Here is a 14613-nt window from a genome sequence, read left to right on the forward strand (position 1 = left end):
CACTGTGGACCCACAACCTAACGTGCGTCCTATACACCGGACGGTTCTGTACGCACTGGGGACATTCGATGGGGGGGACGACAGCGCGTTGCCCAAACAAATTGCTCACATGGTGCACTAACACATACTTTACAGTTAACGGCACTTGGAACTGAGGACGTCACACTTCATCTCACCTTGGAGTCGTCATCAGACAGCCAATGGGGATTTTTGTTGACGCAGTGAGCGACCAACGAGGGCAGTCGTGAAGGAAGTTCCACTATCGTTCGCCACCAGCAAGGGTATATAAACTGCCGATGGAGTCTGAAGAGGGTTTGAAGCAAGTCAATAACAGCCGAAACATACTGAACACAGACTCCAAGAGCAGCGAGACAGAAGAGCCGTTACGTTTGCTATAGGCTTTCATTTTTATTTGAAAAACTTTTTGCCGTGTGTTATGCAAGTTCCCTGAACTCAGCTATTGATTATTTTCTATATTTATAACTGTTCTCTTGTAAATCACATTGACATCCTGTGTTGATGTTAACAGAGCTGGCACAGAGGTGCTAGGCTATACCTTGCAAAAAAGGTATATTCAGAAATTAAAGGAATCTGCCGAACACAGTAGCAATGCCTTACGATCTAGGTGTGTTTGACCGCCGGGCCGATTATAAATCAGAGACACAGTGCAAAAGAACCTCCTTTGCCTTCTACCAAGCAGTGCGGGACCTGTTACCAGTATGGGCACTCGAGGACATGCGGACAATGGAAGTGTTTCATTGGGAAGAAGGGCGGGCGTGCTCTTTTACTCCACCCGAGGCTTTTCTGTATGCACTTGTTCACGACCATCAACAATACGCCAAATTCCTCCTCAACAGATACTCTGTCGGTGCACTGGAGATGCCCAGTCAAAGCTTCTGCTGCTGCCAAGCATCAGCAACACCACATCTCACAGTAGCTGTCCGCTATAATCGTATTACTATCCTGGAAATGATCATGGACTCCCTAAAAGACTTCTCTGATAGTGAGCGCCAGAGCTACTTGAACACCCGTGGATGTTTTCACATGCAAGGAGGCAAAGACGCATTGCATCTGGCGTGCGAACTGGTGCGCCCTGAGTGTTTGATTATGTTACTAGGACACGGTGCATGTCCTTATGTCACAGACCGAGATGGGAACACCCCCTTGGACTGCCTCCTAAATCAGATACGCCAGGGCGAGCCTGACATGCGTAGCAAGCACGTCTGCCTTGGTTACCTCATTCTCTTCATGCCTAAATTCAATTTTCAAATGAAGGGACAGTTGCAGAAGAATCCAGCGCTGTGGCAGAGTCTTATTGGAGAGCAGGCGTTCCAGTGGCTCTTAGAACTATCGCCTCCCTCTCTCTTTGTTCAGGCTATGCAGAAGATGACCCGGTCTATACCTGTTAAACAGCTGGACTCTCTGCCAGACTTTCTGAAACCACTGGACTTCAGGCTACACCAGTACGCCAGATAAAGATTCTCTCAGACCTCTCAGATAAAACTACTTTACTGACTACAGGACTCAAATGTTTATTTTTGGCAATGGTGTGAACGATTTAATAGTGTGAATAAAATGCAGTATGCAGCTTTGTAAATAGCAACAACTCAAAAGGTTATTTCATTTTGATGTTTAAAAACAATGCACCATAGAATACACATCTTGATTTGTCATTCTTTAAAGTAGAGTGAATTGAATAATGTTGCAATGTAAATAAGAGTATTATTGAGTACACGAGAGAACCTGTTGCAGTTGTACTCTTTTATCCAGAATATACCTCCCCATTATCTGGAGGTTGTGGAGTGAAGCAATGCAGAGAACATTATTACTATAGTAATTACACAGTAACTATACAGGCAACTGAGAAGTGTTTTGTTTTACAGACCTACAGAAACAATAGTAGACTAGGTCCAAAACTATAGCACAGCATGGTATCACCCACCCATAACATGGCACAATGGTGTGCTTTTTGCACACATTCATGGTTGTTTTCTCTGCTGACGATTGCACGGCTCATGGTCAGAAGGAAAACATTCTCAGCTCCAGTCCTGTCCTAGGCCCCCACAATTTTGTTTCTGATCAGCACTGTGTTAGTGATGAGCTTGAGTAAAAATGTGCAGTCCTATGGAGTTGGGATACACTGCTCTATCTATGGTGGTCATACAGCACCATCAGGCAGAGTCTCTGTAAACACCTTTATTAAGGAAGTTCATTCATACTGAGGAGAGGCATGGATTCATACAACAGGATTCAGTGGACTTGCAGTGCTGTGTATCCCATATAGACACACAGAGGGGCTACTTCATCTCGATCTTTGGGTTTTCCTGTCTAGTGTAAAACATCTGTCATTCAATCTGATTTTACATCTCAAATGGCACCCTATTCATCTATATTGTGCACTACTTCTGGCCCGGACTTTGTCAATCTGAATTGAACTGGCAAAATCCTAAGGATGAAATAGCACTAAAGTACAGTATTCAGAAGCAACAATATGGTACCATTAAATGCATGATTCCCTTAATTATACAGTAGCTGTATTAAGACTGAATAAATTATTTGGTTCGTTTCCCTTTCTCGTAGTTATACAAAATACACGTGTAATAAATCTCCTAGAACAAACTCCTGCAAATATCCCTTCCTTAGTGAGCACAGCATTCCACAGTAAAAAAGGAAGCATCAATCAATATGTGCACAGTAAGCACCTACACTTATATGGTACCCTTGCACTGTGACTAACATGATACATTTCTCCATTCAAGTACTTACAGTCATGTTACATCTGTGTTATTATAAACAGTAAAAAAACAGAATGGATCTCCTTCATACTACCCTCGTAGTTTCCTTTAAAACAACATGAAAACATAATTCAAAGACCATAGCCCTATATAACTCCTGTGGTAGTGGTTCAACTGGACTAGAGGTATGACAGATGTAAATATTTAATTGAAGATACCCTATTGGAAGGCTCTTAAGTGTGTTGTGGTACATACAGTATTCATCGGGATAAATCGATATGTAAAAAACAATACAGTAAGTTCCTTTGGGAGAGGATGTCTTTTAAGACAGCAGACTGTCTTAGGGTATAAAGTCTAGACTAATGCTGTGTACGGTCTCAGGGTAGCAAGTCTTGACTAGTGCTGTGTACTGTGAGTGCAGTTACCTTCCCACTTCAACTAAAGTGCAAACTAACTAAAATGAAGAAAAATATCGCCTTCCTAAAATGTCACCAATATATATATATATTTTTAAATAATATAACAATTCATTCGTTAAATTAAATTCAATAGGGATTGGTTGGGTTAAAAGTAAACACTGGTTGTACACAGCATGAGATGGTCTGGGAGACACCCCGTTCCCTTGGTAACACCAATTATCCCGTCCTGTCTGTCCACAGAGCCATTGTGCAATCCGTACTGATTCATAAGCACCTAGCAGTTGCCTTAGAATCTATTATGTACATAGGATGATACCATTAAAAGTTAGGTAAAGTGCCCACCAATAAATGCAATGCAGCCCACTTCAGTAGTCAAAGTGAATATTAATACAGAGTGGTTGTTTCAGTTGGGGAGAGACGTGAGAAATAGTACCCTATTCCCTTCATAGTCCACGACTTGACCAGAGCCCTATGCACTATGGTCCCTAGTCAAATGTAGTGCACTATATAGGGAATAGAACACCTTTTCAGTCTTCTTTAGATGACCTCCCACTCCTCCTCCAGGTCCTCTCCTCTCAGGGAGCCTGTGTTGACATGGGAATTGACGGTGTTGTGCACCAGGGTCTTGGTGAGCCGGTGCCTCAGACCTCCAGACACACTCACAGCCCACAGCTCGTCCATGGGTGTCACTGTGGGACAATCAGCACGTTGGAGGTGATCAGTTTGAGCAAGGCGAAGCAGAGGCACACAATTTTCTAATGTTGATCCCCTAACAAGGAGTTATTGGGGATGATTTGTAGATCTGTATTCTGACTGCAATGTAGTAGATCTCAAATGTGCACAATGGAATAGCAAGCCAAGCATTAACAATCTCTCTCTCCCTCTCCCGCTCTAGAATCTCTCTCTTCCGCTTCTAGAATGAAAAAAAGCTGTGGTTGTGTTCATGAAAAGAGCAAATTTGGTTGGTAGGCTAATTGCTAGTGGAATATTTGTAAAGGGTGTGTTGGTGCCAATTTTGCCTCTTCGACAAGGGTAGTAGTTGCAAATTTGCCTCCGTTTATTACAGATGATCAAATCAGGAAAGAGCTGAGTGGTTTTGGTAAGTTTGCTAGCGGGTTTCGTGTACTGTTGGCAGGTTTTCAGGCAGATGCCGTTAAGCACACCTTGTTTCGTTCCGGAGGCAAGTGCTCATTGTTATTCAGAAACAACAGCTAAATGTGCATTTTAAAGTGAGGCATGGGGAGGGGCTCTACGCAGGGTTTGCCAGCACAGATAGTCTATGGCGTTTTGAGTGTGGGGATTTGGGGAATAAGAGTTTTTCTTGCCCACATAAAGGCCGTAGACAAGGTGAGGGCACAAGTGCCAGTGGGGGAAATCGAGGTCAACGTGCAGGGGGCAATGAGATGCAGACAGCAGAAGCTGGGTCTAGTCATGCTATGGATGGTGGTGTAGATGAGGCTGGGTCTAGTCAGGCTACAGATGGTGGTGTAGATGAGGCTGGGTCTAGTCATGCTATGGATGGTGGTGTAGATGAGGCTGGGTCTAGTCAGGCTAGAGATGGTGGTGTAGCTGAGGCTGGGTCTAGTCACGCTATGGATGGTGGTGTAGCTGAGGCTGGGTCTAGTCACGCTATGGATGGTGGTGTAGCTGAGGCTGGGTCTAGTCACGCTATGGATGGTGGTGTAGCTGAGGCTGGGTCTAGTCACGCTATGGATGGTGGTGTAGCTAAGGCTGGGTCTAGTCACGCTATGGATGGTGGTGTAGCTGAGGCTGGGTCTAGTCACGCTATGGATGGTGGTGTAGCTGAGGCTGGGTCTAGTCATGCTATGGATGGTGGTGTAGCTGAGGCTGGGTCTAGTCAGGCTAGAGATGGTGGTGTAGCTGGGTCTAGTCAGGCTATAGATGGTGGTGTAGCTGAGGCTGGGTCTAGTCACGCTATGGATGGTGGTGTAGCTGAGGCTGGGTCTAGTCACGCTATGGATGGTGGTGTAGCTGAGGCTGGGTCTAGTCAGGCTAGAGGTAGATGGTGGTGTAGCTGAGGCTGGGTCTAGTCAGGCTATGGATGTTGGTGTAGATGAGGCTGGGTCTAGTCAGGCTAGAGATGGTGGTGTAGATAAGGCTAGGTCTAGTCGAGCTAGAGATGGTGGTGTAGCTGAGGCTGGGTCTAGTCATGCTATAGATGGTGGTGTAGCTGAGGCTGGGTCTAGTCAGGCTATGGATGTTGGTGTAGATGAGGCTGGGTCTAGTCAGGCTAGAGATGGTGGTGTAGCTGAGGCTGGGTCTAGTCACGCTATGGATGGTGGTGTAGCTGAGGCTGGGTCTAGTCATGCTATGGATGGTGGTGTAGCTGAGGCTGGGTCTAGTCAGGCTAGAGATGGTGGTGTAGCTGAGGCTGGGTCTAGTCACGCTATGGATGGTGGTGTAGCTGAGGCTGGGTCTAGTCACGCTATGGATGGTGGTGTAGCTGAGGCTGGGTCTAGTCATGCTATGGATGGTGGTGTAGCTGAGGCTGGGTCTAGTCAGGCTAGAGATGGTGGTGTAGCTGGGTCTAGTCATGCTATAGATGGTGGTGTAGATGACGCTGGGTCTAGTCACGCTATGGCTGGTGGTGTAGATGAGGCTGGGTCTAGTCAGGCTAGAGATGGTGGTGTAGATGAGACTGGGCCTAGTCAGGCTAGAGATGGTGGTGTAGCAGAGGCTGGGTCTAGTCACGCTATTGTAGCAGAGGCTGGGTCTAGTCAGGCTAGAGATGGTGGTGTAGCTGGGTCTAGTCAGGCTAGAGATGGTGGTGTAGCAGAGGCTGGGTCTAGTCATGCTATGGATGGTGGTGTAGATGAGGCTGGGTCTAGTCACGCTATGGATGGTGGTGTAGCTGAGGCTGGGTCTAGTCACGCTATGGATGGTGGTGTAGCTGAGGCTGGGTCTAGTCACGCTATGGATGGTGGTGTAGCTGAGGATGGGTCTAGTCATGCTATGGATGATGGTGTAGCTGAGGCTGGGTCTAGTCAGGCTAGAGATGGTGGTGTAGCTGGGTCTAGTCAGGCTATAGATGGTGGTGTAGCTGAGGCTGGGTCTAGTCACGCTATGGATGGTGGTGTAGCTGAGGCTGGGTCTTGTCACGCTATGGATGGTGGTGTAGCTGAGACTGGGTCTAGTCACGCTATGGATGGTGGTGTAGATGAGGCTGGGTCTAGTCACGCTATGGATGGTGGTGTAGCTGAGGCTGGGTCTAGTCACGCTATGGATGGTGGTGTAGCTGAGGCTGGGTCTAGTCACGCTATGGATGGTGGTGTAGCTGAGGCTGGGTCTAGTCATGCTATGGATGGTGGTGTAGCTGAGGCTGGGTCTAGTCAGGCTAGAGATGGTGGTGTAGCTGGGTCTAGTCAGGCTATAGATGGTGGTGTAGATGAGGCTGGGTCTAGTCATGCTATAGATGGTGGTGTAGCTGAGACTGGGTCTTGTCATGCTATAGATGGTGGTGTAGCTGAGGCTGGGTCTAGTCAGGCAAGAGGTAGATGGTGGTGTAGCTGAGGCTGGGTCTAGTCAGGCTATGGATGTTGGTGTAGATGAGGCTGGGTCTAGTCAGGCTAGAGATGGTGGTGTAGATGAGGCTGGGTCTAGTCGGGCTAGAGATGGTGGTGTAGCTGAGGCTGGGTCTAGTCATGCTATAGATGGTGGTGTAGTTGAGGCTGGGTCTAGTCAGGCTAGAGATGGTGGTTAGCTGGGTCTAGTCAGGCTATAGATGGTGGTGTAGATGAGGCTGGGTCTAGTCATGCTATAGATGGTGGTGTAGCTGAGACTGGGTCTTGTCATGCTATAGATGGTGGTGTAGCTGAGGCTGGGTCTAGTCAGGCAAGAGGTAGATGGTGGTGTAGATGAGGCTGGGTCTAGTCGGGCTAGAGATGGTGGTGTAGCTGAGGCTGGGTCTAGTCATGCTAGAGATGGTGGTGTAGCTGAGGCTGGGTCTAGTCAGGCTAGAGGTAGATGGTGGTATAGCTGAGGCTGGGTCTAGTCAGGCTATGGATGTTGGTGTAGATGAGGCTGGGTCTAGTCGGGCTAGAGATGGTGGTGTAGCTGAGGCTGGGTCTAGTCATGCTATAGATGGTGGTGTAGCTGAGGCTGGGTCTAGTCAGGCTAGAGGTAGATGGTGGTGTAGCTGAGGCTGGGTCTAGTCATGCTATAGATGGTGGTGTAGATGAGGCTGGGTCTAGTCAGGCTATGGATGTTGGTGTAGATGAGGCTGGGTCTAGTCAGGCTAGAGATGGTGGTGTAGATGAGGCTAGGTCTAGTCGGGCTAGAGATGGTGGTGTAGCTGAGGCTGGGTCTAGTCATGCTATAGATGGTGGTGTAGCTGAGGCTGGGTCTAGTCAGGCTATGGATGTTGGTGTAGATGAGGCTGGGTCTAGTCAGGCTAGAGATGGTGGTGTAGATGAGGCTGGGTCTAGTCACGCTATGGATGGTGGTGTAGATGAGGCTGGGTCTAGTCAGGCTAGAGATGGTGGTGTAGATGAGGCTGGGTCTAGTCAGGCTAGAGATGGTGGTGTAGCTGGGTCTAGTCAGGCTAGAGATGGTGGTGTAGCAGAGGCTGGGTCTAGTCATGCTATAGATGGTGGTGTAGCTGAGGCTGGGTCTAGTCAGGCTAGAGATGGTGGTGTAGCTGGGTCTAGTCAGGCTATAGATGGTGGTGTAGATGAGGCTGGGTCTAGTCATGCTATAGATGGTGGTGTAGCTGAGGCTGGGTCTAGTCAGGCAAGAGGTAGATGGTGGTGTAGCTGAGGCTGGGTCTAGTCAGGCTATGGATGTTGGTGTAGATGAGGCTGGGTCTAGTCAGGCTAGAGATGGTGGTGTAGATGAGGCTGGGTCTAGTCGGGCTAGAGATGGTGGTGTAGCTGAGGCTGGGTCTAGTCATGCTATAGATGGTGGTGTAGTTGAGGCTGGGTCTAGTCAGGCTAGAGATGGTGGTGTAGCTGGGTCTAGTCAGGCTATAGATGGTGGTGTAGCTGAGGCTGGGTCTAGGCAGGCTATGGATGTTGGTGTAGATGAGGCTGGGTCTAGTCGGGCTAGAGATGGTGGTGTAGCTGAGGCTGGGTCTAGTCATGCTATAGATGGTGGTGTAGCTGAGGCTGGGTCTAGTCAGGCTAGAGGTAGATGGTGGTATTGCTGAGGCTGGGTCTAGTCAGGCTATGGATGTTGGTGTAGATGAGGCTGGGTCTAGTCGGGCTAGAGATGGTGGTGTAGCTGAGGCTGGGTCTAGTCATGCTATAGATGGTGGTGTAGCTGAGGCTGGGTCTAGTCAGGCTAGAGGTAGATGGTGGTGTAGCTGAGGCTGGGTCTAGTCATGCTATAGATGGTGGTGTAGATGAGGCTGGGTCTAGTCAGGCTATGGATGTTGGTGTAGATGAGGCTGGGTCTAGTCAGGCTAGAGATGGTGGTGTAGATGAGGCTAGGTCTAGTCGGGCTAGAGATGGTGGTGTAGCTGAGGCTGGGTCTAGTCATGCTATAGATGGTGGTGTAGCTGAGGCTGGGTCTAGTCAGGCTATGGATGTTGGTGTAGATGAGGCTGGGTCTAGTCAGGCTAGAGATGGTGGTGTAGATGAGGCTGGGTCTAGTCACGCTATGGATGGTGGTGTAGATGAGGCTGGGTCTAGTCAGGCTAGAGATGGTGGTGTAGATGAGGCTGGGTCTAGTCAGGCTAGAGATGGTGGTGTAGCTGGGTCTAGTCAGGCTAGAGATGGTGGTGTAGCAGAGGCTGGGTCTAGTCATGCTATAGATGGTGGTGTAGCAGAGGCTGGGTCTAGTCATGCTATGGATGGTGGTGTAGATGAGGCTGGGTCTAGTCACGCTATGGATGGTGGTGTAGCTGAGGCTGGGTCTAGTCACGCTATGGATGGTGGTGTAGCTGAGGCTGGGTCTAGTCACGCTATGGATGGTGGTGTAGCTGAGGCTGGGTCTAGTCACGCTATGGATGGTGGTGTAGCTGAGGATGGGTCTAGTCATGCTATAGATGGTGGTGTAGCTGAGACTGGGTCTTGTCATGCTATAGATGGTGGTGTAGCTGAGGCTGGGTCTAGTCAGGCAAGAGGTAGATGGTGGTGTAGCTGAGGCTGGGTCTAGTCAGGCTATGGATGTTGGTGTAGATGAGGCTGGGTCTAGTCAGGCTAGAGATGGTGGTGTAGATGAGGCTGGGTCTAGTCGGGCTAGAGATGGTGGTGTAGCTGAGGCTGGGTCTAGTCATGCTATAGATGGTGGTGTAGCTGAGGCTGGGTCTAGTCAGGCTAGAGATGGTGGTGTAGCTGGGTCTAGTCAGGCTATAGATGGTGGTGTAGCTGAGGCTGGGTCTAGGCAGGCTATGGATGTTGGTGTAGATGAGGCTGGGTCTAGTCGGGCTAGAGATGGTGGTGTAGCTGAGACTGGGTCTAGTCATGCTATAGATGGTGGTGTAGCTGAGGCTGGGTCTAGTCAGGCTAGAGGTAGATGGTGGTATAGCTGAGGCTGGGTCTAGTCAGGCTATGGATGTTGGTGTAGATGAGGCTGGGTCTAGTCGGGCTAGAGATGGTGGTGTAGCTGAGGCTGGGTCTAGTCAGGCTAGAGGTAGATGGTGGTGTAGCTGAGGCTGGGTCTAGTCAGGCTAGAGGTAGATGGTGGTGTAGCTGAGGCTGGGTCTAGTCATGCTATAGATGGTGGTGTAGATGAGGCTGGGTCTAGTCAGGCTATGGATGTTGGTGTAGATGAAGCTGGGTCTAGTCAGGCTAGAGATGGTGGTGTAGATGAGGCTAGGTCTAGTCGGGCTAGAGATGGTGGTGTAGCTGAGGCTGGGTCTAGTCATGCTATAGATGGTGGTGTAGCTGAGGCTGGGTCTAGTCAGGCTATGGATGTTGGTGTAGATGAGGCTGGGTCTAGTCAGGCTAGAGATGGTGGTGTAGATGAGGCTGGGTCTAGTCACGCTATGGATGGTGGTGTAGATGAGGCTGGGTCTAGTCAGGCTAGAGATGGTGGTGTAGATGAGGCTGGGTCTAGTCAGGCTAGAGATGGTGGTGTATCTGGGTCTAGTCAGGCTAGAGATGGTGGTGTAGCAGAGGCTGGGTCTAGTCATGCTATAGATGGTGGTGTAGCAGAGGCTGGGTCTAGTCATGCTATGGATGGTGGTGTAGCTGAGGCTGGGTCTAGTCACGCTATGGATGGTGGTGTAGCTGAGGCTGGGTCTAGTCACGCTATGGATGGTGGTGTAGCTGAGGCTGGGTCTAGTCACGCTATGGATGGTGGTGTAGCTGAGGCTGGGTCTAGTCACGCTATGGATGGTGGTGTAGCTGAGGATGGGTCTAGTCATGCTATGGATGATGGTGTAGCTGAGGCTGGGTCTAGTCAGGCTAGAGATGGTGGTGTAGCTGGGTCTAGTCAGGCTATAGATGGTGGTGTAGCTGAGGCTGGGTCTAGTCACGCTATGGATGGTGGTGTAGCTGAGACTGGGTCTAGTCACGCTATGGATGGTGGTGTAGCTGAGACTGGGTCTAGTCACGCTATGGATGGTGGTGTAGATGAGGCTGGGTCTAGTCATGCTATGGATGGTGGTGTAGCTGAGGCTGGGTCTAGTCACGCTATGGATGGTGGTGTAGCTGAGGCTGGGTCTAGTCACGCTATGGATGGTGGTGTAGATGAGGCTGGGTCTAGTCACGCTATGGATGGTGGTGTAGCTGAGGCTGGGTCTAGTCATGCTATGGATGGTGGTGTAGCTGAGGCTGGGTCTAGTCAGGCTAGAGATGGTGGTTTAGCTGGGTCTAGTCAGGCTATGGATGGTGGTGTAGCTGAGGCTGGGTCTAGTCAGGCTAGAGGTAGATGGTGGTGTAGCTGAGGCTGGGTCTAGTCAGGCTATGGATGTTGGTGTAGATGAGGCTGGGTCTAGTCAGGCTAGAGATGGTGGTGTAGATGAGGCTGGGTCTAGTCGGGCTAGAGATGGTGGTGTAGCTGAGGCTGGGTCTAGTCACGCTATGGATGGTGGTGTAGCTGAGGCTGGGTCTAGTCATGCTATGGATGGTGGTGTAGCTGAGGCTGGGTCTAGTCAGGCTAGAGATGTTGGTGTAGCTGAGGCTGGGTCTAGTCACGCTATGGATGGTGGTGTAGCTGAGGCTGGGTCTAGTCACGCTATGGATGGTGGTGTAGCTGAGGCTGAGTCTAGTCATGCTATGGATGGTGGTGTAGCTGAGGCTGGGTCTAGTCAGGCTAGAGATGGTGGTGTAGCAGAGGCTGGGTCTAGTCACGCTATTGTAGCAGAGGCTGGGTCTAGTCAGGCTAGAGATGGTGGTGTAGCTGGGTCTAGTCAGGCTAGAGATGGTGGTGTAGCAGAGGCTGGGTCTAGTCATGCTATGGATGGTGGTGTAGATGAGGCTGGGTCTAGTCACGCTATGGATGGTGGTGTAGCTGAGGCTGGGTCTAGTCACGCTATGGATGGTGGTGTAGCTGAGGCTGGGTCTAGTCACGCTATGGATGGTGGTGTAGCTGAGGATGGGTCTAGTCATGCTATGGATGATGGTGTAGCTGAGGCTGGGTCTAGTCAGGCTAGAGATGGTGGTGTAGCTGGGTCTAGTCAGGCTATAGATGGTGGTGTAGCTGAGGCTGGGTCTAGTCACGCTATGGATGGTGGTGTAGCTGAGGCTGGGTCTAGTCACGCTATGGATGGTGGTGTAGCTGAGACTGGGTCTAGTCATGCTATGGATGGTGGTGTAGATGAGGCTGGGTCTAGTCACGCTATGGATGGTGGTGTAGCTGAGGCTGGGTCTAGTCACGCTATGGATGGTGGTGTAGCTGAGGCTGGGTCTAGTCACGCTATGGATGGTGGTGTAGCTGAGGCTGGGTCTAGTCATGCTATGGATGGTGGTGTAGCTGAGGCTGGGTCTAGTCAGGCTAGAGATGGTGGTGTAGCTGGGTCTAGTCAGGCTATAGATGGTGGTGTAGATGAGGCTGGGTCTAGTCATGCTATAGATGGTGGTGTAGATGAGGCTGGGTCTAGTCATGCTATAGATGGTGGTGTAGCTGAGACTGGGTCTTGTCATGCTATAGATGGTGGTGTAGCTGAGGCTGGGTCTAGTCAGGCTAGAGGTAGATGGTGGTGTAGCTGAGGCTGGGTCTAGTCAGGCTATGGATGTTGGTGTAGATGAGGCTGGGTCTAGTCAGGCTAGAGATGGTGGTGTAGATGAGGCTGGGTCTAGTCGGGCTAGAGATGGTGGTGTAGCTGAGGCTGGGTCTTGTCATGCTATAGATGGTGGTGTAGCTGAGGCTGGGTCTAGTCAGGCTAGAGATGGTGGTGTAGCTGGGTCTAGTCAGGCTATAGATGGTGGTGTAGCTGAGGCTGGGTCTAGGCAGGCTATGGATGTTGGTGTAGATGAGGCTGGGTCTAGTCGGGCTAGAGATGGTGGTGTAGCTGAGGCTGGGTCTAGTCATGCTATAGATGGTGGTGTAGCTGAGACTGGGTCTAGTCAGGCTAGAGGTAGATGGTGGTATAGCTGAGGCTGGGTCTAGTCAGGCTATGGATGTTGGTGTAGATGAGGCTGGGTCTAGTCGGGCTAGAGATGGTGGTGTAGCTGAGGCTGGGTCTAGTCATGCTATAGATGGTGGTGTAGCTGAGGCTGGGTCTAGTCAGGCTAGAGGTAGATGGTGGTGTAGCTGAGTCTGGGTCTAGTCAGGCTAGAGATGGTGGTGTAGATGAGGCTAGGTCTAGTCGGGCTAGAGATGGTGGTGTAGCTGAGGCTGGGTCTAGTCATGCTATAGATGGTGGTGTAGCTGAGGCTGGGTCTAGTCAGGCTATGGATGTTGGTGTAGATGAGGCTGGGTCTAGTCAGGCTAGAGATGGTGGTGTAGATGAGGCTGGGTCTAGTCAGGCTAGAGATGGTGGTGTAGATGAGGCTGGGTCTAGTCAGGCTAGAGATGGTGGTGTAGCTGGGTCTAGTCAGGCTAGAGATGGTGGTGTAGCAGAGGCTGGGTCTAGTCATGCTATGGATGATGGTGTAGCTGAGGCTGGGTCTAGTCAGGCTAGAGATGGTGGTGTAGCTGGGTCTAGTCAGGCTATAGATGGTGGTGTAGCTGAGGCTGGGTCTAGTCACGCTATGGATGGTGGTGTAGCTGAGGCTGGGTCTAGTCACGCTATGGATGGTGGTGTAGCTGAGACTGGGTCTAGTCACGCTATGGATGGTGGTGTAGATGAGGCTGGGTCTAGTCATGCTATGGATGGTGGTGTAGCTGAGGCTGGGTCTAGTCACGCTATGGATGGTGGTGTAGCTGAGGCTGGGTCTAGTCACGCTATGGATGGTGGTGTAGATGAGGCTGGGTCTAGTCACGCTATGGATGGTGGTGTAGCTGAGGCTGGGTCTAGTCATGCTATGGATGGTGGTGTAGCTGAGGCTGGGTCTAGTCAGGCTAGAGATGGTGGTGTAGCTGGGTCTAGTCAGGCTATAGATGGTGGTGTAGATGAGGCTGGGTCTAGTCATGCTATAGATGGTGTTGTAGATGAGGCTGGGTCTAGTCATGCTATAGATGGTGGTGTAGCTGAGACTGGGTCTTGTCATGCTATAGATGGTGGTGTAGCTGAGGCTGGGTCTAGTCAGGCTAGAGGTAGATGGTGGTGTAGCTGAGGCTGGGTCTAGTCAGGCTATGGATGTTGGTGTAGATGAGGCTGGGTCTAGTCAGGCTAGAGATGGTGGTGTAGATGAGGCTGGGTCTAGTCGGGCTAGAGATGGTGGTGTAGCTGAGGCTGGGTCTAGTCAGGCTAGAGGTAGATGGTGGTGTAGCTGAGGCTGGGTCTAGTCAGGCTATGGATGTTGGTGTAGATGAGGCTGGGTCTAGTCGGGCTAGAGATGGTGGTGACCCCCCCGTTGGTCTGCTCGTTGACCTGCAACGCAAGCTCGTGGACTTTTTCTGGTCGGGCCATCACTGGCCGAGGGCGGCCGTGTTGTACATGACCGTCCACAAAGGAGGACAGGGCCTAGTGAAACTGGAGAGCAGGATGGCTGCTTTCCGACTAAAGGCAGTGCAGAGACTGCTGTACCATACTGGTGTTGGCTGGAGGGAACCATCATGAGCGCTGCTGAGGAGAGCTGGCGGATTAGGGTTGGACCAGCAGCTGTTCCTCATGAAGCTGGAGAGGCTGAGAACAGCAGGTCTCTCAGATTTTTACTCTGCAGTGCTGAGGGCCTGGCAGCTGCTAAGGCCCACACGAGAAGGGGGTGTGGAGCCTGGGCTGTGGGAGGAGCCTATTTTCCACAACCCAACCATCCCTTTGAGATCGGTTCAGTCGGCCACCCTGCAGAGGCAACTGATGGCAGCGGGTTTACAAAGGCTGGGTGACCTGAGACTGCTAGGAGAGGAGGGGTAGAAAACCCCGGATGTCCTGGCACAACAAACAGGAATAACGTCTCTTAGGCTGCTGGAGAGATTCCTGGAGGAGGTCCAGGAGGCACTGTCTGAGCCGG

At 50.7% G+C, this 14613-nt stretch overlaps 2 protein-coding genes across 4 annotated transcripts in view; one reads left to right on the top strand and one right to left on the bottom strand.

Annotated features, from left to right (window-relative positions):
- Positions 1-12: 12 nt before the first annotated feature.
- Positions 13-1658, top strand: LOC115162106 (ankyrin repeat domain-containing protein 9-like). Its single transcript, XM_029713076.1, has one exon. The coding sequence runs from the start codon at positions 610-612 to the stop codon at positions 1474-1476; it is 867 nt and encodes a 288-aa protein (XP_029568936.1). The 5' UTR covers positions 13-609; the 3' UTR covers positions 1477-1658.
- A 523-nt stretch (positions 1659-2181) lies between these two features.
- Positions 2182-14613, bottom strand: part of LOC115162104 (tectonin beta-propeller repeat-containing protein 2) — a 46237-nt gene continuing 33805 nt past the window's right edge. For all 3 annotated transcript variants that reach the window (XM_029713072.1, XM_029713071.1, XM_029713073.1), the window contains exon 20: positions 2182-3843. In XM_029713072.1, the coding sequence (XP_029568932.1) occupies positions 3692-3843 (152 nt within the window). In that variant the 3' untranslated portion in view covers positions 2182-3691. The remainder of the gene's footprint in view (positions 3844-14613) is intronic.

Source organism: Salmo trutta, chromosome 25 (assembly GCF_901001165.1).
Source record: "Salmo trutta chromosome 25, fSalTru1.1, whole genome shotgun sequence".
Taxonomy (NCBI): Eukaryota; Metazoa; Chordata; class Actinopteri; order Salmoniformes; family Salmonidae; genus Salmo; species Salmo trutta.